Below are 26,093 nucleotides of genomic sequence, written 5' to 3'. Positions count from 1 at the left end.
AAGATAAACACAAACGTCAGGTGGATTATAGCCCCATTGAGCTGATGAATGTCTCAGCAAAATAACTCTGCTCAATCTCTAAGGTAGAATCAAATTGTATCAGCGTGACAGTTTTTGCTGCCCTCCTGATAATGGAAAGAGACAGAATAAATTTTCTGTGCTGTCACCCTCCAGTTTCTAAACCATGTCCCTCTACAGGTCAGTTAGTAATTGCTAGTCCTGGTCTGCTTATCTTTCCCTTATCCTGTCCTTCCCAGTCACTTGACCGTATGGACAATCACAGAATTATTACAGCACAGAAGGAGGCCATTCAGCCCATTGTGTCTGCACCGGCTTTCCGAATGAGCAATTTACCTAATGCCATTCCCCCACCTTCTCCCCCTAACTCTGCACGTTCTTCCTTTTCAGATAACTGTCTAATTCCCTTTTGAATGCTTCAGTTGAACCTGCCTCCACCACACTCTCAGCATTCCAGACCTTAACCACTCGCTGTGTGAAAAATTTTTTCATGTTGCTTTTGCTTCTTTTGCCAATTATTTTAAATCTGTGCCCTCTCGTTCTCGATCCTTCCACGAATGGGACAGCTTTTCCCTATCAACCCTCATGATCTTGAATACCTTTATCAAATCTCTTCTCAGACTTCTCTTCCCCAAGGAGAACAGTCCCAACTTCGCCAATCTATTTACATAACTGAATTTACATAACAATCCCTGGAACCATTCCCGTGAATCTTTTCTGCACTCTCTCTAATGCCTTCTTATCTTTCCCAAAGTGTGGCACCCAGAACTGGATGCAATTCTCTAGCTGAGGCTGAATTAGTGTCTTATTCAAGTTCAACATAACCTCCTTGCTCCTGTACTCTATGCCCCTATTAATAAAGCTCAGGATACTGTATGCTTTATTAACTGCTCTCTCAGCCTGTCCTGCCACCTCCAATCACTTATGCATATATACACCCAGCTCCCTCTGCTACTGCACCTCCGTTTAGAATTGTACCTTTATTATTTCCAAGATCACCACTCCAACCCTAGACTTTGGATCTGTCTTCACTAGAGAATAGCATGCTGCCAATGTAGCAATAAAAGAGGAGGTAGGAGCGATTTTGGATTGGATGAAAGTGGATACAGAGGGTCTTCAGTCCACAAAGTGGAGCAGCAAAGGGAAATAAGGGCGGAAATTGAGGAGACTCTGGCTACAATCTTCCAATCCTTCTTAGATATGAGGATGGTGTCAGAGGATTTGAGGATTGCAAATGTTATATCTTTGTTTAAAAAAAGGAGAGAGGTATAAATGTGTCAACTACAGGCCAGTCAGCTTAACATTGGTTAGAGGGAAAACAACACAATAGCCCAGGTCAGAAATAATCGGCATTGAAAAGAATGGGCTAATAAGTAAAAGTCAGCATAGAATTGTTAAGGACATATCGTGTTCGATAAACTTAGTTGAGTTCTCTGATGAAGTAATGAAGGGAGTTGACAAGGATAGTGCAATTGTAGTGCAAAAGATATCTGCCCATGCCCTGTCACAGTACCAATCAGCTTTTATCAAAGTCACAAATGACATCCTATGTGACTGTGGCAAAGGTAAACTTTTCCTCCTTGTCCTTCTTGACCTATCTGCAGCCTTTGACACAGTTGACCACACCATCCTCCTCCAACGCCTCTCCACTGTCATCCAGCTGGGTGGGATTGCTCTCACATGGTTGCATTCTTACTTATCTAATCAAAGCCAGAGAATCACTTACAATGTTGCTCTTCTCACACCATTACCACTGCTGTTCACCGCCGCTCTCCCCCCCCGAACAAGGATCTATCCTTTGCAATCCTCCTATTTCTCATCTACTTGCTGTCCCTTGATGATATCATCCAAAAGCATAGTGTTAGTTTTCACATGTACACTAGTGACACCCAAGTTGACCTCACCACCATCTCTCTCAACTCCTCAACCATTTCTAAATGATCAGACTGCTTATTTAACATCTAGTACTGGATGAGCAGAAATTCCCTAAAATTAAATATTGTGAAGACTGAAGCCATTGTCTTCAGTTCCTGCTCCAAACTCCATTCCCTAGTTACTGACTCCATCCCCCCTCCCTGTCAACAGTCTGTTCACAACTTTGATGTCACATTTGATTTTGAGATGAACATCCCACCTTATTCATGCTACCACCAAGACCGCCTATTTCTAACTCCATAACATCACTCGACTTTGCCCCATCTCAGCTCACCAGCTGCTGAAACCCTTCGCTACCTCTAGACTCAACTATTCAAATGTGCTCCTGCCTGGTCTCCCACAATCAACCATCCATAAGCTTGAGGTCATCTAAAACTCTGCTGCCCATGTAATAACTTGCATCAAGTCCTGTTCCCCTTTCACCCTTGTGCTCGCTGACCCGTCAAGCAACGTATTGATTTTAAAATTCTCTTCCTTGTTTTCAAACCCTTAATGTCCTTGCCCCTCCCTATTTCTGAAATTTCCTCCAACCCCACAACCCTTTGAGATATACTGTATGCCTTCTTGTAATCCTGGCCTCTGTGCATTCCCAATTATAATTGCTCCACCATTGGTGGCCATGCCTTCAGTTGCCTAGGCCCCAAGCTCTGGAAATCCCTCCCTACACCTCTCCATCTCTCTACTCGCTTTCCTCCTTTATGACACTCCTTAAAATATACCACTTTGACCAAGCTTTCAATCATCTGACATTATGGCTCAGTGTCATACTTTGTTTTATAATGCTTCTGTGAAGCATCTTGGGATATTTCATTGTGTTCAAGGTGCTCCTTAACTTGTTGACAAAGTGCTATAAGTACCATATAATAGACCTGTTAGCAAAATTAAAGGGACATTGGCAGTGTGATTACGAAATTAGCTAAGGGACAGAAAGCAGAGTATTGGGTATTGGGATCAGTCATCTTTCTGATTCATATTAATGACCTGGACATGGGTATACAAGGCATAATTTCAAAGTCTGCAGATGACATGAAACTCAGAAATAAGAATAACACATGTCAGGAGGACATAGACCAACTGGTGAAATTGGTAGACATGATAGATGAAAATTAATGTAGGAAATTATAAAGTGATACATTTTGGTTGGAAGAATGAGGAGAGGAAATATAACTTAAATGGTACAATTTTAGGGGCTTGGAGGTGGTAAATCCTTCAAGGCGGCAGGACAGTTGAGATGCCTGTTCTAAAGCATTTGGCTTTCTTAATAAAGGCAGAGAGTACAAAAGCAAGGAAGTTACTCTAAAGCTTTATATATAAAAAAAACTTGTTTGGCATTGGTTCGATGGCCTGAATGATCTCTTCTGTATCGTTATGACTCTATGACTGTCAGCCGAGCATTGTGTTCAATTGTGGGCACTGCACTTTAGGAAGAATGTCAAGGCCTTAGAGAGGATGCAGAAGAGATTTTCTAGAATGGCGGCAGGGACGAGAGACTTCAGTTACATGGAAAGATTGGAGAAGATGGTCTCCTTCGAGCAGAGAAGGTTAAGTGAAGATTTAATGGACGTGTTCAAAATCATGAATAGTTTTGATACAGTAAACAAGAATAAACTGTTTCTAGTGGCAGAAATGTGGGTAACCAGAGGGTACAGATTTAAAATGATTGGCTAAGGAACTAGAGACGACACAAATTTTTTACACTGTGAATTGTGATCTGGAATGCACTACCTAAAAGTGTGGTGGAAATAGATTCCATCTTGTAGGTTTCCACAGGGAATTTGATAAATACTTGAAGAAAAATGTTGGAGAGCAATGGCGAAAGAATGAAGGGAGTGGGACTAGTTGCATTATTGTACCATAGACTGGCAAAGGCATGATGGCCTGAATGGCCTTCTTCTGTTCTGTATTATTCCATGATTCTATGACTAAGGTTAAAGCGTAAATCAACTAGCCCTGATAGATGATGCAGAATGTTTTGGAGCATGCCCAGTGTAAAGTACTTGCCTATTTTCCATATCATATTAAATTTTTTCAAATATCTAACCAGTTCCCTTTTAAAATGATGTTATTATCTCTATTTTGATGGTCAAGCATTCCATATTGTAACAACGCTCCCTTTTCGCATAATGATAATTTTAAGTCTATGGCCCCTTTTTTATAATTATTAACTATTCATTTCTGGAAATGTTGCTACAACGTGCCTATGGTAGGGTGCCCATCTGTACACAATACTCCAGCTGTTGTCTAACCAATGTCTTATACCAATTCAGAAACCCCACCTCCTTGCTTCTTATACAGTCTTTTCTATTCACATTCTTGACTTCAAAGATCAATGTAGCAGCACCCTTGGATCCATTGCACATCTGAATGATTGGCTATATTTACTTTTACTATTCTTTTTCACAAAAAAGTATTTGTTTATATTTCTCTGCATTGAACCGATTTTTCCATCTACCCTACTCTGTTAATTTTTTTACTTTAGTCATTCATAGCCGCTGCAGTCCATATGGTGTGGGTACACCCACAAAGGAAATTCCAGGATTTTGATCCAGCGACAGCAAAGGAACAGTGATATATTTCCAAGTCAGGATAGTGTGTGGCTTGGGGGGAAACTTGCAGGTGGTGGTGTTCCTACATGCCTGCTGCCCTTGTTCTTCTAGATGTTAGACATTGTGGGTTTAGAAGATGATGACAAAAGAACCTTGGCAAGTTGCTGGACTACATCTTATAGATGGTACACGCTGCTGCCACTGTGCACCAGTGGTGGAGGGAGTAAATGTTTAAGGATGGGGTGCCGATCAAGCAGGCTGCTTTGTCTTGAATGGTGTTGAGCTTCTTGAGTGTCGTTGGAGCTGCACTCAGTTACAACAGCGACATTTGGTGCTCCCCAACCTTGCATCCTCACACACATGGGCAGCAGGCTGTCTTTGCACAAATGGACCTCTTTGTCTCTTTTAAATACACATACAAAACTCTGGCTGAGACCTTGATCCTTGGCGGGGATTGTTAATCCTTTAAACCCCACATCCATTCACTGAAAAATAATAGATTCTAGGAAACCACATCATTGACACTAATACTTTCCAGAGAACAACGAGCGTAAAGCAATAGAAAGTCAATGTAAAATCCTTTTAGAAATAATACAAAATCATTTTAGAGACAGTTCCCTTAATATCTTCCCATGGACCTCCGATTGAGAAACCCTGATTTAGAGGATTAGTTTACACAGCATTATACTGCACTGCCTTTTTGCTTCTTCTATGTGTTCTTCACAGAATCACAGATTTGTTACAATGCAGAAAGAGGCCATTTGGCCCATCATGTTTGCACCGGCTCTACGAATGAACAGTTAACTGAGTGCCATTTCCCTGCCTTCTCCCTATAACCCTGCACATTCTTTTGAATGCCTCGCTTGAACCTGACTCTGCTGCACTCACAGGCAATGCATTCCAGATCTTAACCACTTGCTGTCTGAATAAGTGTTTCCTCATGTTGCTATTGCTTCATTTGCAAAATACCTTAAATCTGTGCTGTTTCATTCTTGGTCCTTTCACAAGTAGGAACATTTTCTGCCTATCTACCCTGTCCAAACTCCTCATGCTTTTGAATACCTCTAACAAATCCCCTCTCAACCTTCTCTTCTCCAAGGAAAACAGTCCAAACTTCTCCAACCTATCTCCATAACTGAAGATCCTCATCCCTGGTACCATTTCCATGAATCTTTTCTGCCTTCACATCTTTCCTAAGGTACGGTGCCCACAACTGTACACAATACTCCAACTGAGGCCAAATTAGTATCTTATATAAGTTCAACAAAACCTTGCTATAGTACTCTATGCCCCTGTTAATAAAGCCTAGGATACTGTATGCTTTATTAACCGTGCTCTCAATCTGACCTGCCACCTTTAATGACTTATGCACTTGTTCACCCAGGTTCCTCTGTTCCTGCATCCCTTATAGAGTTATACCCTTTATTTTATATTGTCTCTCCATGTTCTTTCTACCAAAATGAATCACTTCACATTTCTCCGCATTGAACTTCATCTGCCACTTGTCCACCCTATCCACCAACTTATCAATGTCCTTTTGTAGTTCTACACTATCCCCTTCACAGTTCACAATGCTTCTAGGTTTCGTATCCTCCGCAAATTTTGAAATTGTACCCTGTACACCAAGGTCTATGTCATTCATATATAACAGGGAGAGCAAAGGTCCCAACATTGACTCCTGGGGAACTCCACTACAAACCTTCCTTCAGCCCAAGAAACATCCATTAACCACTACTCTCTGTTTCCTGTCACTTAGCTAATTCTGTATCCATGTTGCTACTGTCCTTTTTATTCCATTATAACTTTGTTCACAAGTTTCTTGTGTGGCACTGTATAAAGTGCCTTTTTAAATCTACTTTAAGAGACTTGAGCTCGTAATCCAGGCTGGCACTCCAGTGCAGCGTCTGGACATTTCATAGGTATCCTGGCCACTTATTGTCTCTCAACTAGCATCACTAAAAAATCCTGATCATCCGGTCATTATCACATTTCTGTTTGTGGGACCTTGCTGTGCACAATTTAGGTGCTGCATTTCCTACATTACAAAATATTCAAAATTTTTAAAAAACGTTTAGCTGAAAAATGCCCTGAGATCTTAAAGGTGCTACATGAATACAAATCTTTCTTTCGTTCTTTCATTCAACTGAGAGTTTAAACTGGTGCCACTCAGCTCCTCCCCATCTCATCCTAACAATCTATAGCACAAAACTATCCCCGTCATCTAACAATATGAACAGTAAAGAACTATGAAAAAGATAGCAACAAATTCTTGATTAAAACTATCAGTCTCTCATTAAAATAATACAGATAAAGTGCACTGCAAATGATTTCCATTAGTGATTTTTGATGCCATAGCTGTGACATCAGGTAAGTAATTACACAACAAAAGAGCATTCAACTATTAATGCTGTGCGGCCATTTGTCATTCCATTCGTGACATCATAATCATCCTTGACCTTTGAACGGAGGAGCTCCTAAACTGCTTCTCAAGGCATCCAGAGTGAACAGTCAGTATCTGGGGCACTCGGTCAAAGGCCCAACCCTGTCATGGGAACAGTTTCCGTATTTGTTCCCATACCAAAGGTTACAAAATTGGAACTGATATTTAAAGATCAAGTCTATTTGGCTGGTGAGACTATCGATGGCAAGGTTGTCTTGGAACTGAATGAGCCTTTGTTCCTTTATTCAGTGAAGTTAAAGATATCAGGAAAAGGATTTGTGGAGTGGATTGGGGAATCCGAAGAAAATTTTGATTACACCAGGAAAATCCACTGTAGTAATAGAGAAGATTATTTTCATCACATCTTCACACTTTGGGGAGCAGGTACGAAGTTGGGAACAATACGGTAAATATTTAAGACCACAGTATGGACTAGCTGGGAGCAGCCTGATAAAGGGATTATTTTTGTAAGGGGGTAGAAAAGAAACACCGTGCCTTTCTTTTATTTTCTTTATATAAGTTTGATGTTTTAAACTGCGACATCTGGAGCATAACATATGTAAAGTGATGGTTGATTGCACTGAGACTTTTGGTAAATTTCCTGTGATATTATTTACTGTAAAGCGAAGAACATGACAGTGGCAAAATAAATTACCCTAGATTATAATTAATTTGGGTTGATTGTAATAAATTTGACTATGAATAAAGGTGATAGAGTGTGATATGTTTACAGGAAGTATTATACTTAAAGGAATTGTGCACTATTGTATACACTAAGCTTTTATTATATTGTAGCCAAAACAAAACATATGAAAAAGTATTTTTGTTATTTTTAGCTGGTTGCTTTGGTGTTATAAACAAAACATGGCTTGTATTCATATATATCTTTCACGACCGCAGGATGTCCCAAAGTGCTTTACAGCCAATGAAGTACTTTTGATGTTTGGTCATTGTTCTAAAATAGGAAACACAGCAGCCAATTTGCACACAGCAAGCTCCCATAAACAGCAATGTGATAAAGACCAGATAATTTGCTTTTGTGACATTGATTTAGGATTAAATATTGGTCAGGGCACTGGGGAGAACTCCACTACACTTCTTCAAGAAAGTGCCATGGTATCTTTAACATCTACCTGGGAGAGCAAACAAGGTGTCATATTTCATCTGAAAGACAGCACCTCTGGCAGTGCAATGTCAGCCTAGATTTCTCAAGGGCAGAATATTGCTGTCAGCGTGTTGAGGCAGGCCCAGCACACCGACGTGTAAAATGACGCGCAATGATATTGGGTGTGTGTCCCAACGTCATCACATGTCATTTCAATATTTCGTTAGGTGGGCGCATGCCAGAGGCGGCTGCGCACCCGCCGAACTGTCGACAGCCTATTAAGGCCATTAAAAAAGTAATTTAACTTGTTAACAACGCTGCCTGTCCAACCGTAAGGTTGGTGGGCAGGCGAAGAGCCCAAGCGGCCTTCGCATTTTTCAGGAAACCTCATCCACGGGCGGGATGAGGTTTCCTGAAGGTTTTATAGAATAAATAAATACATTGTACTTACTTCACAAACATGTCCCAGTTCATGTGATGCTGTCATGTGACATGTTTAAATTAATTTTCACTTTATTTATTGAAAAGTTTTCACAACCATTCAATCTCCCCAAGGCAGCTCCGTGCCTCAGGGAGATTGCTGCACTTTTTCGCGCGCATGCGTGTGAAAGAGTGCAGGCCCCGATTCTCCATCCTCCTCCCACTCGCACAGGTAGCACTGAGCACTACCGGCCACATGTTACGCAGGACAAGCCTTAATTGGCCCACCCGCATAAAATGGCAGCGCACAGCTGATCGTGGGCGGTGATCGGCTCCGCGCCAGCCCCCACCCGCTCCCGAACAGCCCGCCTGCCATCGGAAAAATTCACCCCAAGTCTCTGGAGTGTGATTTGAACTCAGAACCCTCTGACTTAGAGGTGAGAGTGCTACTACTGATCCATAGCTGACACCAAAAAATATTGAAAAAAATTCAAAGTGAAATTCAATCAATCACTGACTTTTCTCTTTGAAGCCATAACGTATTGCATCAATCCTAACAGTGACTGATTGTGGTTTTAATGAGTAGGACAAAAAGGAATAAGAGTCACAGCTAAATGATTTGAAACGATACAGAACGATATTGGTAATGGTGCCGCCCAGTTTCATTGTTTCCAGTTCCTATGAAAAAAGCCCCATGCTTGTTTTAGTCAGCCGCCCTGGATTTTTTTTTTTTTTTTTGTAAAAATATACTTTATTCATAAAAAATCTTCAATCACATTCAAAACCATTTCAAAAACAACATTACAAGGGTACAATCCAGGTTAAACTTTTACAAAATGTATCACCAGGTGCATCAGTACAAACAATATTACAATCATTTACAGCCTTTCATTTTGATCTGTACAGCCCGAGGGGCTCTAAACAGTTCCCAGTCTCTCGGTGCGCTGTGGTAGAAAGGTCTTAGACAGCGACCCTTCCCCATTGCGCCTTTGCGGCAGCTGCCCCAAGCTTTAGTGCGTCCCTCAGCACGTAGTCCTGGACTTTGGATTGTGCCAGTCCGCAACAATCGGTCGGGGACAACTCTTTGTGCTGGAAGACCAACAAGTTTCGGGCAGACCAAAGCGCGTCTTTCACCGAGTTGATGATCCTCCAGCTGCAGTCGATGTTTGTCTCGGTGTGTGTCCCTGGGAACAGCCCGTAGAGCACAGAGTCCTGTGTCACAGAACTGCTCGGGATGAACCTCGACAGCAACCACTGCATCTCTCTCCAGACTTTCTTTGCAAAGGCACAATCCACAAGGAGGTGAACAACGGTCTCTTCCCCACCACAGCCACCTCGAGGGCAACGTGCAGAGGGGGTGAGACTCCTGGCGTGTAGGAAGGATCTGACGGGGAGGGCCTTTCTCACCACCAGCCAAGCTACGTCTTGGTGCTTGTTGGAAAGTTCTGGCGATGAGGCATTCTGCCAAATGACTTTGACAGTCTGCTCGGGGAACCATCCCACAGGGTCCACCCTCTCCTTTTCCCTCAGGGCCTCTAGGACGTTACGTGCTGACCACTGCCTGATGGACTTGTGGTCAAAGGTGTTTTTCTGCATAAATTTTTCCACCAGGGACAGGTGGTACGGCACGGTCCAACTACTTGGAGCGTTCCGCGGCAGCGTGGCCAGACCCATCCTTCGCAACACCGGGGACAGGTAGAACCTCAGCACGTAGTGACACTTGGTGTTTGCGTACTGAGGGTCTACGCACCGCTTGATGCAGCCACACACAAAGGTGGCCATCAGTATGAGGGCGATGTTGGGCACGTTTTTTCCCCCTTTATCTAGAGGCTTGTACATCGCGTCCCTGCAGACACGATCCATTTTCGACCTCCAGATAAAGCGGAAGATGGCTCGAGTGATCGCCATCGCGCAGGAGTGTGGAATGGGCCAGACCTGCGCCACGTACAGCAACAGCGAGAGTACCTCACACCTGATGACCAGGTTCTTACCCGCAATGGAGAGGGAGCGTCGCTCCCACATGCCCAGTTTCCTTTTCACCATAGCCACTCGCTCCTTCCAGTTTCTAACGCATGCCCCGGTCCCTCCGAACCATATCCCCAGCACCTTCAGGCCGTCAGCCCTGACAGTGAAGGGGACAAAGGATCGGTCAGCCCAGTTCCCAAAGAACATGGCCTCGCTCTTCCCACGATTTACCTTGGCTCCCGAGGCCAGTTCGAACTGGTCGCAGACGTGCATCAGTCTGCGCACCGACAGCGGATCCGAGCAGAAAACGGCGACGTCGTCCATGTACAGGGAGGCTTTTACCTGAGTGCCTCCACTGCCTGGGATCGTCACTCCTCTTATGCCCGGATCCTTCCTGATGGACTCGGCAAAGGGTTCTATGCAGCACACGAAAAGGACAGGCGAGAGAGGACAGCCCTGCCTGACTCCAGATTTAATCGGAAAGCTATCTGTTTCCCACCCATTGATTGAGACTGCGCTACTGATGTTAGTGTAGAGCAGTTGGATCCAATTTCGAATTCCCTCCCCAAAGCCCATTTTGGAGAGCACATCCCCCATGTAGGTGTGCGATATTCTGTCAAAGGCCTTCTCCTGATCCAAGCTGATGAGGCAGGTATCCACACCCCTGTCCTGTACATAGGCAATCGTATCCCTGAGCAGCGCCAGGCTGTCAGAGATCTTCCTGCCTGGCACAGAGCAGGTCTGGTCAGGGTGAATCACCAATTCCAGAGCGGATTTGACCCGGTTGGCGATGACCTTGGACAGAATCTTATAGTCCACATTCAACAGTGAAATGGGTCGCCAATTTCTAATTTCCTCCCTTTCCCCCTTGTGCTTGTAGATGAGGGTGATGATGCCTTTCCTCATGGATTCTGACATGCTGCCGGCCAGGAGCATACTCTCGTACACTTCTAGCAGGTCTGGGCCGATCAAGTCCCACAGAGCCGAATACAACTCCGCCGGCAGGCCGTCGCTTCCGGGGGTTTTACTCTTCTCGAAGGACTCGAGGGCCTTAGTCAGTTCGTCAGGAGTTAGCGGTTTGTCTAGGCTCTCCCGCGTACTGTGGTCTAAGACCTCCGTGATAGAGGACAGGAAGGACTGGGAGGCCGTGCTGTCCGTGGGCTTCACGTCATACAGTCCGGCATAAAAGGATTTGCTGATCCTCAGAATGTCGGACCGTGATGACTTTACTGAGCCGTCTTCTTCCTTCAGGCTGCTGATCACAGAGCGCTCTCTGTGTACCTTTTGGAAGAAGAAACGTGAGCACGTCTCATCCTGCTCCACGGAGCGGACTCTGGAACGGAAGATGATCTTGGAGGCCTCCGAGGCAAAGTGCGAGGCTTGCTGGCCCTTCACCTCTTGGAGCTCCTCCTTGACATCGACCCCCATCGACCGCAGCCGGAGCAGATTCTGCATCTTTTCCTGGAGTCGGGACATTTCCCTCTGTTCCTTTCTAGCTTTCTGGGTGCCTTTGCGGATGAAAAACCTCTTGATGCTTCCCTTGATCACTTCCCACCAGTGTGTCAGGGACTCAAAGAGGGGTTTCACGGTTCTCCAACCTTTGTAATCCCTCTTGAGCTCCTCAATGTTCTCTGGGGTCAGCAGTTGCACATTTAGCTTCCATGCCCCCCTGCCCACCCTCAGGTCTTCCTCCAAGTGGCAGTCCGCCAGTAGGAGGCAGTGGTCAGAGAAGAACACCGGCTTGACGTCGGTGGATCTGACTGTGAATGCACGGGACACAAACAGGAAGTCTATCCTGGAACGAATGGACCCGTCTGGCCGCGACCAGGTGTATCTACGCTGCGCTCCGTCTGCAGGGTTGCTGAAGACGTCGTGCAGCTTGGCATCCTTAACTGTTTCCATCAGGGATCTGGACGTAGCGTCCAATCTGCTTCCGGCCCTGCCGGATCGTCCAGCCGCATCGATGATGCAGTTGAAGTCCCCGCCCAGAATGACCGGCCTGGAGGTCGCCAGCAGCAGTGGGAGCTGCTGAAAAACCTCCAGCCGCTCAGCCCCTTGTGCCGGGCCATACACGTTAATTAACCGGAGTGGAGCGTTCTTGTACATTACGTCTGCTACGAGGAGTCGCCCGCCCACCACCTCCTTGACCTCGGAGACGGTGAAGTTGCCTCCCCGCAGCAGAATACCCAGGCCGGAGGAACGAGAGTCGTTTCCGCCCGACCAGATCGATGGCCCGTGGGACCACCATCGTGACCATTGCCTGTAGGAGCTGAGGTGCGGTATCGCACACTCCTGCAGAAACAACAGGTCAGCTTTGACCTTGGCTAGGTAGTCCAAGGTCGCAACACATCGCGTAGTAGATTTAATGCTACGCACATTTATGGATACAATCTTTAAACCCATTTTAAAGCATTTATTCTCCTACCAAACCCACTGTCTCTGAGAGTCCCAGACCTTTAGTCTGCTCCTTCATACCCGTAGTGAGCTCAAATTCCTTCACTTTGGATGGGCTGAGGTAGATCTCCTTGGCCGTGTTCTGCTCCAGTGGCATCTGGAGGTTCACGTAGAGAGCGGGTTTTGAGATGACCTTTGCTGGAGAAGCTTCTCCAAAACTCACCCCCTCTGGGGTGTTGCTGTTCCCGGCTTCCTGGAGCTGGGGTGCGATGATTGCCTCACTGCTCCCAGATTCCAGGGGCTGTGGTGCACTGGCCTCCTCAGGTTGCAGGCAAAGTTGGGGTGCGCTGGTCTCCTTGTTGTCTCCAATTTTCTGGAGCTCGGGTGTCTCGTCCTCCAACGCCCTGGAGCTTTGCCGCCTCTTCTGTCGGTGCCGCTCTGGCACTTCATCATCCGAAGAGCTGCTGCCCTTGTCATCCGTGTCGGATGGGAGACGCCTCTTGCCGCTTCTCTGGGAAACGCCTTTGCTTCTTCTTCGCTCCCTCTTACTTTTCTTGTTCTTCACCGTCCGCCACTCCCCCTGCTGCTTTTCCACTGCTGCCTCCTCCTCCATTGATTCGCTGTCCTGAGGACTGGGAGGTTCAGGGGGTAGTGCTGTTGATTGGCTCTCTGTTGCCTCAATCTCTTTCTCCACCTTGTCTCTCTCTGTGTCCTCCTTTGTCCCGTTGAGCTCCCTGGGGGCCTTGGTGGTTGGAGTGACACGGAACCTTTCTTCTGCTTCCCCCTGGTCGGCTTTGGCTGCCTGTGCGTAAGTACGGCAGCGTTTGGGGCAGGTCCTGTAGAGGTGACTTGCCTCGCCACACAGGTTGCAGCACTTGGCCTGTTTGCAGTCTTTTGTCTGGTGCCCTTCCTGTTTGCAGATCTTGCAGAGGGAGGCGCTGCATTTGGCCGCCACATGACCAGCCTTGCCGCATGAGCGACAATGCTTGGGTTGCCCAGCGTAGACCAGGTAGCCACGGTTTCCCCCGATAGCGAAACTGGAGGGAGGGTGGAAAATGGCTCCCTTACCATCGGTCTTTAGCGTGACCTTAAACAGGCGTTTGCCTGTCCAGATCCCCAAGTCGTCTCGAATCTCGGTGCCGCTCCCCACCTTATCGAAGTACCTGGTGAGGAAGGTGACCACGTCGGCGACAGGGACGAAGGGGTTGTACACATGCACCATCACCTCACGTTCCCGTTGCAACGGCAGAGAGAAGTGCGGCTCCGCCGTCAGGATCTTCATCTCCGGCAGGTCTCTCTTCTCCTCGAACACCCTCAGGAGCCGGACGCAGTCTGCCACCCGCTTGAACGTGACGTCAAAATAACCGCCTTTGCGGGAGTCGTGCAGGGTGAAGATCTCCGTAGCTTGGAAGCCGCACGCCTTCAACAGGATCCTCCTGGTGAAGAAGCCCCGATCCATAGGTGATCCTCCTTCGCTGTGGTTCACCTTGACTCGGACGGTGATAGGTAACCCACGGTATAGATTTGGATTGCGATTGGTTATCGCCCTTCCATCCCGACCTTGCCATGGCAGGACCATGGTGTCGCCCCTGCAACACTTGATCTTAGCCAAAAGGCCGAGAAGTCAGCCGCCCTGGATCCATGATAAATGGCCTGACTCAACCGGCAGGGTTGTCAGTTCTGTTTGGGGGTATTCCTGGTGGTTTGATCGTGTGACATCTGCCTTATGGTCAAATATTTATCCCATTTCTTTTGAAACAAAGATTTGATAACCCCAAAAAAGAGGTGGGGTGGATTGTAATGCAGAATTAACCTGCTTCCATTCCTTTTGATGCAGGCAGCACACAAACACCATGCTGCCTGCTACTTTAAATGTTAGTAGCACGCAGCCCACTGCTGAACGTGCTGTTGAGTGGCTGCATGACTCAGCAGGGGACCCAAGTTCTTGTGAGAATAGCACTAATTAAAGCTTCCCTTCTCCCTTGTTTCTTCCAGTGAAAATCTTTGGTTTCTATTCCGTAGTTCTACCTTCGACTGTAAGTGGAAACACTCTTTCTATCATGATTTACCCAAAGTGAAGTCCCCAGGTTTCATTCACTCTTTAATAAAAAAAGAAAATCCTGGAAATATGCGGCAGTTTGGGAGTGTCTGTGGAGACCTTTCATAGAACTGGGAAAAATTAGAGATGTAATAGATTTAAGCAAGTACAGTCATTGAAAGGGGGAGGATGGGAAAGAGTACAATTGGAAAAGTCTGTGATAGGGTGGAAGGCAGGAGAGATTAATTGACTAAAGGGTTGATGGTGCAAAGTAAAAGGGAATGGTAAAGGGATAAGTAAAGAAACAAAAGATGTGTCTACAGAAAGTGTAAATGGCAGAATCATGGGCAGAATTTTGCCCATGATGGGCGGGTGGGCCCCACTGACTTGGTGGCGGGTGGCAGCCGATAGCCGCCGCCGAAACAGGCCCCGCCGCCATTTTAAGTGGGCGGACCTTCAGCGGGCCGCCCGACGGGAAGCGCTATGCACTTCCTGGGGAGTGGGATTCCCCAACTGCCAGAGTGCGCTCTTTCACGCATGCGCGCGAAAGAGCGCACATCTTCCTGAGACTAAGTGCTGCCTCAGGGAGAGCGCTGAAAGTTTTTGAAAGTTTAAAAATAGAAAAATTAAAAAATCATTAACATGTCCCCCTCATGTGACAATGTCAAACGTGATGGGACATGTTAATAAATATCACAGAAACTTTATTAAAGTTTTTTAAAACCAACATGAAACCTCAACCCGCCGGTGGATGAGGTTTCATGTTTTTTCAGAAGCCCGCCGGGGCTCCTGGCCTGCCCACCAACTTTAAGGTTGGACGGGCAGGGCCTTTGATTGATTTAACTACCCTGTCAACGGCCTCAATTGGCCATTGACAGGTCGGCGGGCGGACAACTGATCTCGCTGTCCCCCTGCCTTCCTGAATATTTAAATGGGGCGGAATGACGTTGGAGGTTCCCTCCTATGTCATCCCGCATCATTTTCGCGTCGGCAAGTGGGCCCCGCCCCCAGCTCGCCGACAAAAAAATTCTGCCCCATGTCTCCAGCTCTCTCTGAGCCCCTATTTCCAGTCTTCCCCTTCCCATCCCACCCCCTTCCCCACCCTGTGATTCTCATAGCCCATTCCTGCTATTTGCACTATTTGTGGGTGCCGACACTGAGTAACAGGTGGTGACAAGCTCCCTGGAAAAGGTTTGAAAATGATTCTATTTTAAAGTAAATTCAATTCAACTGGATTCTAGCTTCCAACATCGGGCTAGCAGTTAGTAATTATTTATAGAATCCTCACATTGTGTGTTATTCATGTGAGCACGGTGTGGTGGAAACCGAAATCTCTGATTAGCCAGCTGGAGGCAGCACTTTAGATCGGAACTCCCAAGTTCTAGAATCTTCCAGTCATTCCCAGAGGGTCAGGAATCCTAAACATTGGACCGGACACTTTCAGGCACCCTTGGGCCACAGGATGTTGATTCCTAAAGTTAGGTCCTGTGTTACACTCATAAAACAGATGCAACAAGGTCCAATTTCTACAACATTGTCTTACTTTCTAAAGAAGCAGTAATCTGATCTTGGCACTGAGATAGGGATCACAAACTGCCTGACTTTTGCTCTCCTGGTTAAAGGTTTCTCTACCACAGGTGCAATCTGCCTCTGAACTGTAACAGAGGAAGCAATATGGCATTTTAAAATTCAACTTTTGTATGACTCAGCAACAATCAATCTTTGACTTGCATTTGAAAGGTGTTAATAAAATCTGAATGAAATCAAAGTGGTAACAGCACTGGAAGTGCAGCAGGACTATTCCATGTACACAACAACACAGACCAAGAAGGAAAAAGCAGGAAAACCAGAGTTCACACAAGCACAAGAGTACAGCAAACAGCACAGGAGAACAGGGCAGAGTATTGCACTTCCCTCAATTTAGTCTACTGCATTCGCTGCTCCCAATGCGGTTTCCTCTACATTGGAGAGACCAAATGCAGACTGGGTGACCGTTTTGTGGAACACCTTCGGTCTGTCCGCAAGCATGACCCAGACCTCCCTGTCGCTTGCCATTTCAACACTCCACCCTGCTCTCATGCCCACATGTCCGTCCTTGGCCTGCTGCAATGTTCCAGTGAAGCTCAACACAAACTGGAGGAACAGCACCTCATCTTCCGACTAGGCATTTTACAGCCTTCCGGACTGAATATTGAGTTCAACAATTTTAGATCATGAGCTCTCTCCTCCATCCCCACCCCCTTTCCGATCCCCCTTTTTTCCAATATTTTATATAGATTTTTCTTTTCCCACCTATTTCCATTATTTTTAAATGTATTTCCATCCATTGTTTTATCTCTACCTTTTAGCCTATTTCGATCCCTTCCCCCCCACCCCACCCCCACTAGGGCTATCTGTACCTTGCCCGTCCTGCTTTCTACCCTTAATGTCACCTATTAGCACATTCCTTAGATAATATCACCACCTTCAACACCTCTTTGTCCTTTTGTCTATGACATCTTTTGGCTATCTCCACCTATCACTGGCCCTTATCCAGCTCTATTTGTCCCACCCCCCCCCCCCCACCTTAAACCAGCTTATATTTCACCTCTTTTCTATTTTTCCTTAGTTCTGTTGAAGAGTCATACGGACTCGAAACATTAACTGTGTTCCTCTCCGCAGATGCTGTCAGACCTGCTGAGTTTTTCCAGGTATTTTTATTTTTGTTGCAGAGTATTGTAGTGATATGCAAGCAGCCAAAACAAGTCTCAGTTCTATAGCATCCTCATATAGGAGCACTCACAAGGGGAAGAGCAAGTTAAAGCCAGAAACAAGAACAATTAAGGGATGATGAGGATAGGGGAAACGAAAGGAACAGGTTTTCCAGAAAATTTTGAAGCAAATGATAGAGGCAGCAACAACTACTTTAATGTAGGAAAGTACCCCAAGGTGTTTCACAGACCAGAGAAGAAGCAAGAGCTGGTCAAAGGCACGAATGAAGAGATAGGCTTTAAAGAAGATTTTGAAATTGGGGAAAGATAGATGATTCCAGCAGAGAGTTTCAGTGCGGAGAAAATGTTTGAGCTGAAGGGCAGGGATTGGGAGGGTGTAGGGGTAAACCTGTGATAGACCAGATTTAGAAGAGTGGAGGGTATTTACCAAACAAATCTGCACAGAAGAAAAAAAAACTAACCAAAGCACAGGGTAGAGTACACAGCAAGACAGAAAGAAAAAAATTGCTTTTCACAATCTCAGGATGTCCCAAATCTCTTCACAGCCAATGGAGTATTTTTTGACCTGTAGTCACTTGTTGTAACATAGGGAAACACAGCAGCCAATTTACACACAGCAAGCTTCCTCAACAGTGTGATAATTTGTATAATGATATGTATAATGATTTGTATATGATAACAGGTCATTTGTTTTGGTCATGTTAGTTGCAGAATAAATATTGACTGCACTACAGGGAGAACTTCCCTGCTTTTCTTCAAATTGTGCCATGGAATTTTTCAGAACCACCTGAGAAAGCAGGTAGGCCCTCGATTTAACATTCCATCTGAAAGACAGTACCACCAACAGTGCAGCACACCCTCAGTACTGCACTGGAGTATCAGTATAGATTTTCTGCTCAAGTCTCTGGAGTGGGACTTAAACTTAAACAGAGGGGAGACTACTACTAACTGATCCACAGCTGACAAAATGTAGAGAATAGACAACACAAAGTCTCTCAGGGTATAAAGAGCAGGGTACATTGCAGCTTAGAACAATACGGAAAGGAACAGCTCAGAACAGAAATGCATGGAGCAGGGCATTGTAATTCAGAGAATCATAAGCTATAACTTTAAAGCTGCTGTGTCCACAACAAAAAAAGTAGATTCTTTTGCTTTAGCTAATTGTCAACAGCACCACATCTGATTATGTGGAGAATGGAGAACACAGAGACTCTCAGGGTATAAAGATCAGGGTACATTGCAGCTTAGACCAACGCGGAATATCAGAAAAAAATAGTTCCAATATACCAGGACGGAGTCATCTTCCAAGTCCAGCGTATCTGCAAAGCAACCAGAAAAATCTACATAAATTTATTACACTGCAATCCTCCAGCACAAACTGTTTTCTTTTTTCATTCTTCATTGCAGGAACAAATGGAGTCACCTGCACTGCTTTCACCCATCACCACTGAGCAGGTGTACTCAATAAAACTATATTTGTTGTATGTGGTACAGTACGACATGACGTGGGTTTGTGCCCATGATGGCTGCCTGTTGTCGGGTGAAGGTTATCAGTGGAGGCCCTGTGCCTTCCCACTGCCAGGGAAGTTGGAAAGGTTCCAGGGAGCTTCATCCAGATTGCAGGCACGAAGGCTTCCTGTGGCTGATGATAACCTAACATTGGCAGAGGCCAATGAACATGCAACCTGCAGTCCTCGCCAAAATTATTATGCACATGAAAATCTAAAGAATTGAACAGTATAAGCATAGGGTGGGATGCGGGTGGGTTTTGGTGAAAAGGATGTACATTTATATAGCACCTTTCACCACCTCAGAATGTCTGAAAGCACTTTATCGCCAGTGAAGTACCTTTTAAGTGTAGTTATAGAGGTCTACAGCACAAAAAAAGGCCCTTCGTCCCATCATGTAGTTACTAGTGTAGTTACCGCTGTAATGTAGGAAACACGGCAGCCAATTTTCACATACAAATCTCGCAAAAATATAATGAAATAATGACCAGATAATCTGTCTTAGGTGTTGGTTGGAGCTAAATGTTAGCTAGGACAATAGGAGAAGTCCCATGCTCTTTAAAATTGTGTCATGGGATCTTTTATATCCATATGAAAGGGCAGATGGGATTCAATTTAATGTTGAAAACAGCACCTGTGACAGTGCATCACTCTCTCAGTACTGCATTGGTGTGTCAGATTTTGTGCACAAGGGGGACCAAAACTCATAACCTTCTACTTCGAGGCAAGAATGCTACCCAGAACCACAAGAAATTCTTCTTCAGACAAAATAATGGGAGAACACCCGTTTTTCTCTTTAATGTTTTACTAACAAAGTCACATTATCAGGAATGACACATTTCAAAGTTTGTTTATTCCCATGATTTCGTTAACAGGTAGCATAACACTTCTGTTTTTCCTTAAAAGGAGAAAGTGAATTTTACGCATTAAATTGTTTGAAATCTTTCAGTCCCCGTGTTTTGGGTGATGGATGGCTCAGGATGATTTCCCCTATCAGCAGGGTTGAAGGATTCGAAGACAACTACATTATGACATCAATGTGTGCTTGAAGTCAGACTAGAGAAGAACAGGGTAGGATCTTATTAATGTATTCAAGATCCTTAAGATGTTGCCAAGTTGAACTGGAATAAAATGTCTATCACACATACATCAGATCAAACGTGCAGTCCAGGTGAGCCCAATCTTCAGCAATGGCTGTGATGTTGCTCAGCGTACAGGTTACCGCCAGGTACCACAGTGAGTACCAACCTTGAAACCAGTTGGACACCAATGCACAAATTGGATGCTACACTTGGTTGTAGTAGTAGCAGTAGCTACATTGACATCTTTTGGCATCACATCACCACGTAAAGGAGAGAGCAGGTGATGTACTGGCCATGGCAGGGCTCACATTTGACCATCTGGCCGGCCGGCTCAAAGCAAACAATGCTTATGTCAGACATAGAAAGCTGCTCATGATTGGCTTTCTCAGCTGAGATAACTGGTGCATAGGTGGCCAATGGAAGTGGATATGGGGTGTGGCACCAAGTTAGTCTGGGACTCTGTCAGATCAATTATTTTTCCTCAAATATACTTTATTCATAAAATTTGTGAAAGTACATTACAAAACATTTCAACTTTAAAATTACAGAAAGTGCAATAAAATCCAACTTGTCTTCCTACAGCATGTTCCTCTCTGAGGTGCCTCAATATAATTTCAATAGACTTGATATTTGCAATGTGCATTCAATTTCTGGTATATAGCCCAAGGGGATCTACACAGTTTCCAGCCCCTTGCTGCACTATGGCTGAAAGGCCTTAGACAGTGACCTTTCCCCATTGCACCTTTGTGGCGCCTGCCCCAAGCTTTAGTGCGTCCCTCAGCATGTAGTCCTGGACCTGGGAATGTGCCAGTCTGCAACACTCGGCCAAGGACAATCCTTTGCACTGGAAGACCGGCAAGTTTCAGGCAGACCAAAGAGCATCTTTCACCGAGGTGATGATCCTCTAGCCGCAGTTGATGTTTGTCTCAGTGTGCGTCCCTGGGAACAACCTGTAGGGCACAGAGTCCTGCGTCATGGAGCTGCTTGGAATGAACCTCAGCAAAAACCACTGCATCTCTCTCCAGACCTTCTTTGCAAAGGCACAATCCACAAGGAGGTGGACAATGGTCGCCACCAGCCAAGCTATGTCTTGGTGCTTGTTTGAATGTTCTGGTGATGGGGCATTCTGCCAAATGACTTTGACAGTCTGCTCAGGGAACTCTTTGAAAAGAGTTTGCCATCTCCTTTTCCCACAGGGCCTCTAGGACATTAGGGACAGGCCACTGCCTGATGAACTTGTGGTGAAAGGTGTTTTTCTGCATAAACTTTTCCACAAAGGAGGTGTTTCAGCACGGTCCAACTGCTTGGAGCATTCTGCGGCAACATGGCCAGATTCATCCAGGGAAGAGGTAGCACCTCGGCACACAGTGACACTTGGTGTTTGCGTACTGAGGTTCTATGCAAAGCTTGATGCAGCCACACATAAAGGTCATCAGGAGGACGATATTGGGTACGTTTTCTCTCCCTTTAGCTGGAGGTTTGTGCATCGTGTCCCTGCCAACAGTGTCCATTTATCACCTCCAGATAAAGCAGAAGATGGCTCGGGTGATCACCATGGTGCAGGAATGAGGAATGGGCCAGACCTGTGCCACGTACAGAAACACCAAGAGCACCTCATACTTGATAACAAGATTCTTACTTCAAATAGAGGGAGCGTCTGTGATGACTTGACAGAGCGGACAGGTTTCAACAATAAACTTTATTACAGAGAGCTTTTCAGATGCTACATACTCGATCAGAACTCTCATCAGGAAGCCCTACCCCCCCGGATTACCTATGCTTAGGGCTCATTGGTCGGATCTTCCAAGAACATCACGTGACCCCTGATAGACAGCAGGAGAGGCTACCTTCAGTTACTACAGCGTCACTCCCCCATGCCCAGTTTTTGTTTAACCATTGCTACTCGCTCCTTCCTTTAACACATGCTCTGATCTGTCAGCTCAACATTCAGAGCACAGAATGACAAAGAGGGACCATATGATGCAGCTCAGAAAAGGGCAGCTAAACAGCGAAATCAAACATGACTACTTCACACAGAGGGTATCTCTTTGGAATGGGTCACACAGGAAGATGATCCAGGCTGATTCCAACAGTCATTTTAAAAGTGTGATATACAGGCATTTGGCAAGAAAATGAGGGCTATCAGTGGTGTATTCCACTTTTCACGCAGAGGCTGGGAAAATGGACAGAAAGTTTCCAGTCTGTATTTTCCTACAGGCTGTGTCAGGATTCAAAATTTATGCTTCTGTCTCACTACTGCCCTCTGGTGCTTTCCTCTTGTATTAGACTAGCTTATTGATTCTCATATTGTTCACAAGCGTTGACTCCAAAGAAGAAATACCTGAATTGGCGAAAATAAATTATTCTCTGCAGGGAAGTTCGTTTAGTGCTGAGTGTTACAAAAAATATCAATTGCTGGCATGGGACTGCACAATATGAAACTGTTACTATTTTGGGTCATATGAGTGAGCTTACAATTTTTAAAATTCTTTCATGGGGTGTGGGCGTCACTGGATAGGACAGCATTTATTGCCCATCCCTAATTACCCTCAAGAAAGTGGTGGTGAACCATTGCAATCCGTGTGTTGTAGGAACACCCACAGTGCTGTTACGGACGGAGTTCCAGGATTTTGATCCAGTAACAGTGGAGGAACGGCGATATAGTTCTAAATCAGGATGGTGTGTGGGTTGGAGGGGAACTTGCAAGTGATGATATTCCCATGCATCTGCTGCCCTTGTCTTTTTTGGCAATAAAGGTCGGGTTGGGAAGGTCAAAGGACCCATGGTAAATTACAACAGTGCATCTTGTAAATGCTCATTTAAGGTGATTCTACCACTCCCGGTCTGACCCATAACAGAGTTTTTGGTGAATTTAGAGGGGCTGTGCTTTGCCAATGCTGGAGTCCCGCTATTTATGCTTTCAGTTTGTAAAGAATTAGTCAGACAGGTTTTCTTAGATTAAACAAAGAACAAGGTAAGTTTATTGAAACTGTTTCCCGAATTTAAAAAAAAACTAAGTAAATTGCAACCACCATTCATATGTCACATACATTCCCTTGGCCTATGCACACACTTGTACAGATGGTAGAATAAGAGGATAGGCTTAAAGATTGTTTACAGTTCGTGAAGAAGATAAAACAAAGGGGTATACAGTTAGCTGTTTGTCCTTTGGTTGATGTCAATGTGCTAATTCCACGTTGTGTCCATTTTGTTCAGTTGTCTCCCTGGGTCTGTTTGTACGGAGCAGAGTTATTCCCAAAGGATCTTGGTTTGAGGTAGAATTCTGTTCTCAGGATCGAGCGAGCAAACAGCTTTTGCAGCCTGTTTTCAGTACAGCATTCTGATCTCTTTGGTAACACAATCCCTTAAAGTATCCTGCTGGCTGTATATTCCAGGGAAATTCTATTAATCCATGTCTGCTGCAGGCATTGTTTTTAGAACAGGTAATTGCATTTTGATGTCTCATCTCAGAAACTTCTGAGAAGTTTCAGGATGGTGTAAACCCAACAGGAGATGAGGTCTTCCACCCTTCCCAGGGGTTTGAGGGTCTGTTCTGTTTCATCCCACTTGGTGGAATGCAAGCTTATATTGTGACCATCTGGCAGTTTCCATTGTCTTAAAAGGATTTCCGCTAATTTTTAGAAATCCAGCCAGAAAAAGAAAAATTAGAAATTGTATCTTTTAAAAAGAAAAGCACACCCTCGTGACAAAGAGCATGAAGACCTTGTTTGGGAATGGGAGGAGGGGATGATTGGGTCATTCAGAAGATTGACACCATTCTGTTTTCAGCTTGTTAATCTGAAGTGGTTGTTTATTTAAACCTAATATGTTTTGGATTGCTCTACCAAAGATTTGACACAAAGGTCCAATGGCCTCCCTCTGTACTTTTATAGAATCATAGAGGGGTTATAGCACACAAGGCTATTCAGCCCATTGTGTTCTTGCTAGCTTTCTGCAAGGGCAACTCTGCTACTCCCAATCCCCAGCCCTTTCTCCATAGCCTAGCAACTTTTTTTGTCAATCTTACTTACCATGCTTTTTGTATTTACATAATATAGTACATTTAATTTAGACCTTATTACATTCCCTCTTACTGTGACCCCATCTAATATTTTACTACTTCTTAGCCAAGTGCGATTTGCTGCACCCAATCCTTCATGCATCTTGTTTCTCCTTTCTAATGCCAAATCCTGGATTCCCTACCAAGTTAGTTTAAATCCACCCCAACAGTACTTGCAAACTGCCCCACAAGGATATTAGTCCCAGCACTGTTCAGGTGAAATCACTCCAACCTGTATAGGCCCATCTCCCCCAGAATGAATCCCAATGTATCAGGAATCTAAAGCCCTCCCTCCCGCACCATCTCTCCAGCCATGCATTCATCTGCTCTATCCTCCTATTTCTATTCTCTCCAGCATGTTGCACCAGGACTAATTCAGACATTGCTACCATTGAGGTCCTGTTGCTAGTCTCTTTCCTAGCTCCCTAAAATCTGCCTGCAAGATCTGTTTTTTGTTTTTGATACTGATATGGGCCATAAGCTCTGGCTGTTCTCCCTCCCCCCTCAGAGTGCTTTGCATTTGTTTAGTTGAATCCTTGACCCTAGCACCAGCGAGGCAATATACCACCCTGGGTTCACATCTGTGGCCACAGAAGCACCCATTTGTTTCCCTAACTATAAAATCCCCTACCAATATTGCTTGCTCAATCTTCCTTTCCTTTGTACAGCTGATCCATCCATGGTGCTGTGGACATGGCTGTGGCTGCTCTCACCAGAGGAACGATCACTCTCACCAGTAGTCAGGGCCTGTCCCAAGTGTTGGGTCCCTGGATCATGAAAAGAAATCCAGGGGCAGGATTTTCCCCCCACTGGGGGCGAAGCTGAAGTGCACATGTGCGGAGGTACGCCTCCGATTGGCACCCCCGATTGGGGGTGCGCCGCCATTTTACGTGGGCGGGCCAATTAAGGCCCGCCCAACGTGATGTCCGCACGGAAGCGCTATGCGCTCCCTGTGCGGGCTGGGGGGGGGTGGGGGGGGTGGAGAAATCCCTAAATCGAGAATGCGCTCTTTCGCACATGCGCACAAAAGAGCGCAGTCATCTCCCTGAGGCTAAGTGCTGCCTCAGGGAGATCAGCTGTTCTGTGACAAATATTAAAAATAGAAAAAAAAATTCCTGACATGTCCCCCCATGTGACACTGTCACATGAGTTGGGACATGTCCATAATTTTTACAAAAACTTTAATAAAATTTTTTAAAACATACATGAAACTTCATCCCACCAGCTGATTTGCTGCGCCCCCGCCTACCGGAAAATATAAATGGGACGCGGTGAAGTTGGGAGTTCCGCCCAACGTCACCGCGCGTCATTTTACATGTCAGTGAGCGGGCTCCGCCCCCCACTCGCCGACAGGAAAATCCTGCCCCAGAACTTTATTCTTATTGTTATTTTTTGAAACAAATATCTGCTGAACCAAAAAAGATGGCTGCTACAAGTCACAGCCCACAGGATTGGCCCTTTGCCTTGGAGTTCCTCCCAGGAGTTAGAAGAGCAAAAGAATTCTCTCACAGCTGGTGGTATCTCACCCCTGACTGTACAGACCCCCTGTAATCACAAAAAACCAGGAGACTCGCACATTGAAACGTTAGGCTTGCAGAGCTGCTAACAGACTCATCTCACACCCAAGACTGTCCAGGCCCATTTCAAAAGGAAACCACAGGCATGTCATTTGCATCTGATAAGCTTACCTTACTAGTAGGGTCAGTGGGTCTGCCTAGACAATGGCTTCCTGACACCAGACCCTCAATACGGATGGTAACTCTTTAAACATCTAGTGACTAGGACATTTACAGTCCTGAAATCAAAGCCAGTTCTAGACACTGGATAAACATCCCTTTTGAAGTCATTGTGAAGAAAGAAGGTCACATGAC

General features: G+C 45.4%; 1 protein-coding gene across 1 annotated transcript in view; it reads left to right on the top strand.

Annotated features, from left to right (window-relative positions):
* The first annotated feature begins 7,046 nt into the window (after window positions 1-7,046).
* Window positions 7,047-26,093, top strand: part of LOC144689106 (arrestin domain-containing protein 5-like) — a 39,849-nt gene continuing 20,802 nt past the window's right edge. The window contains exon 1 of the mRNA XM_078556250.1: window positions 7,047-7,323. Within this exon, the coding sequence (XP_078412376.1) occupies window positions 7,047-7,323 (277 nt within the window). The remainder of the gene's footprint in view (window positions 7,324-26,093) is intronic.

This window comes from Cetorhinus maximus, chromosome 13, assembly GCF_964194155.1.
Source record: "Cetorhinus maximus chromosome 13, sCetMax3.hap1.1, whole genome shotgun sequence".
NCBI lineage: Eukaryota > Metazoa > Chordata > Chondrichthyes > Lamniformes > Cetorhinidae > Cetorhinus > Cetorhinus maximus.
This window is presented reverse-complemented; position numbering and strand designations above follow the sequence as displayed.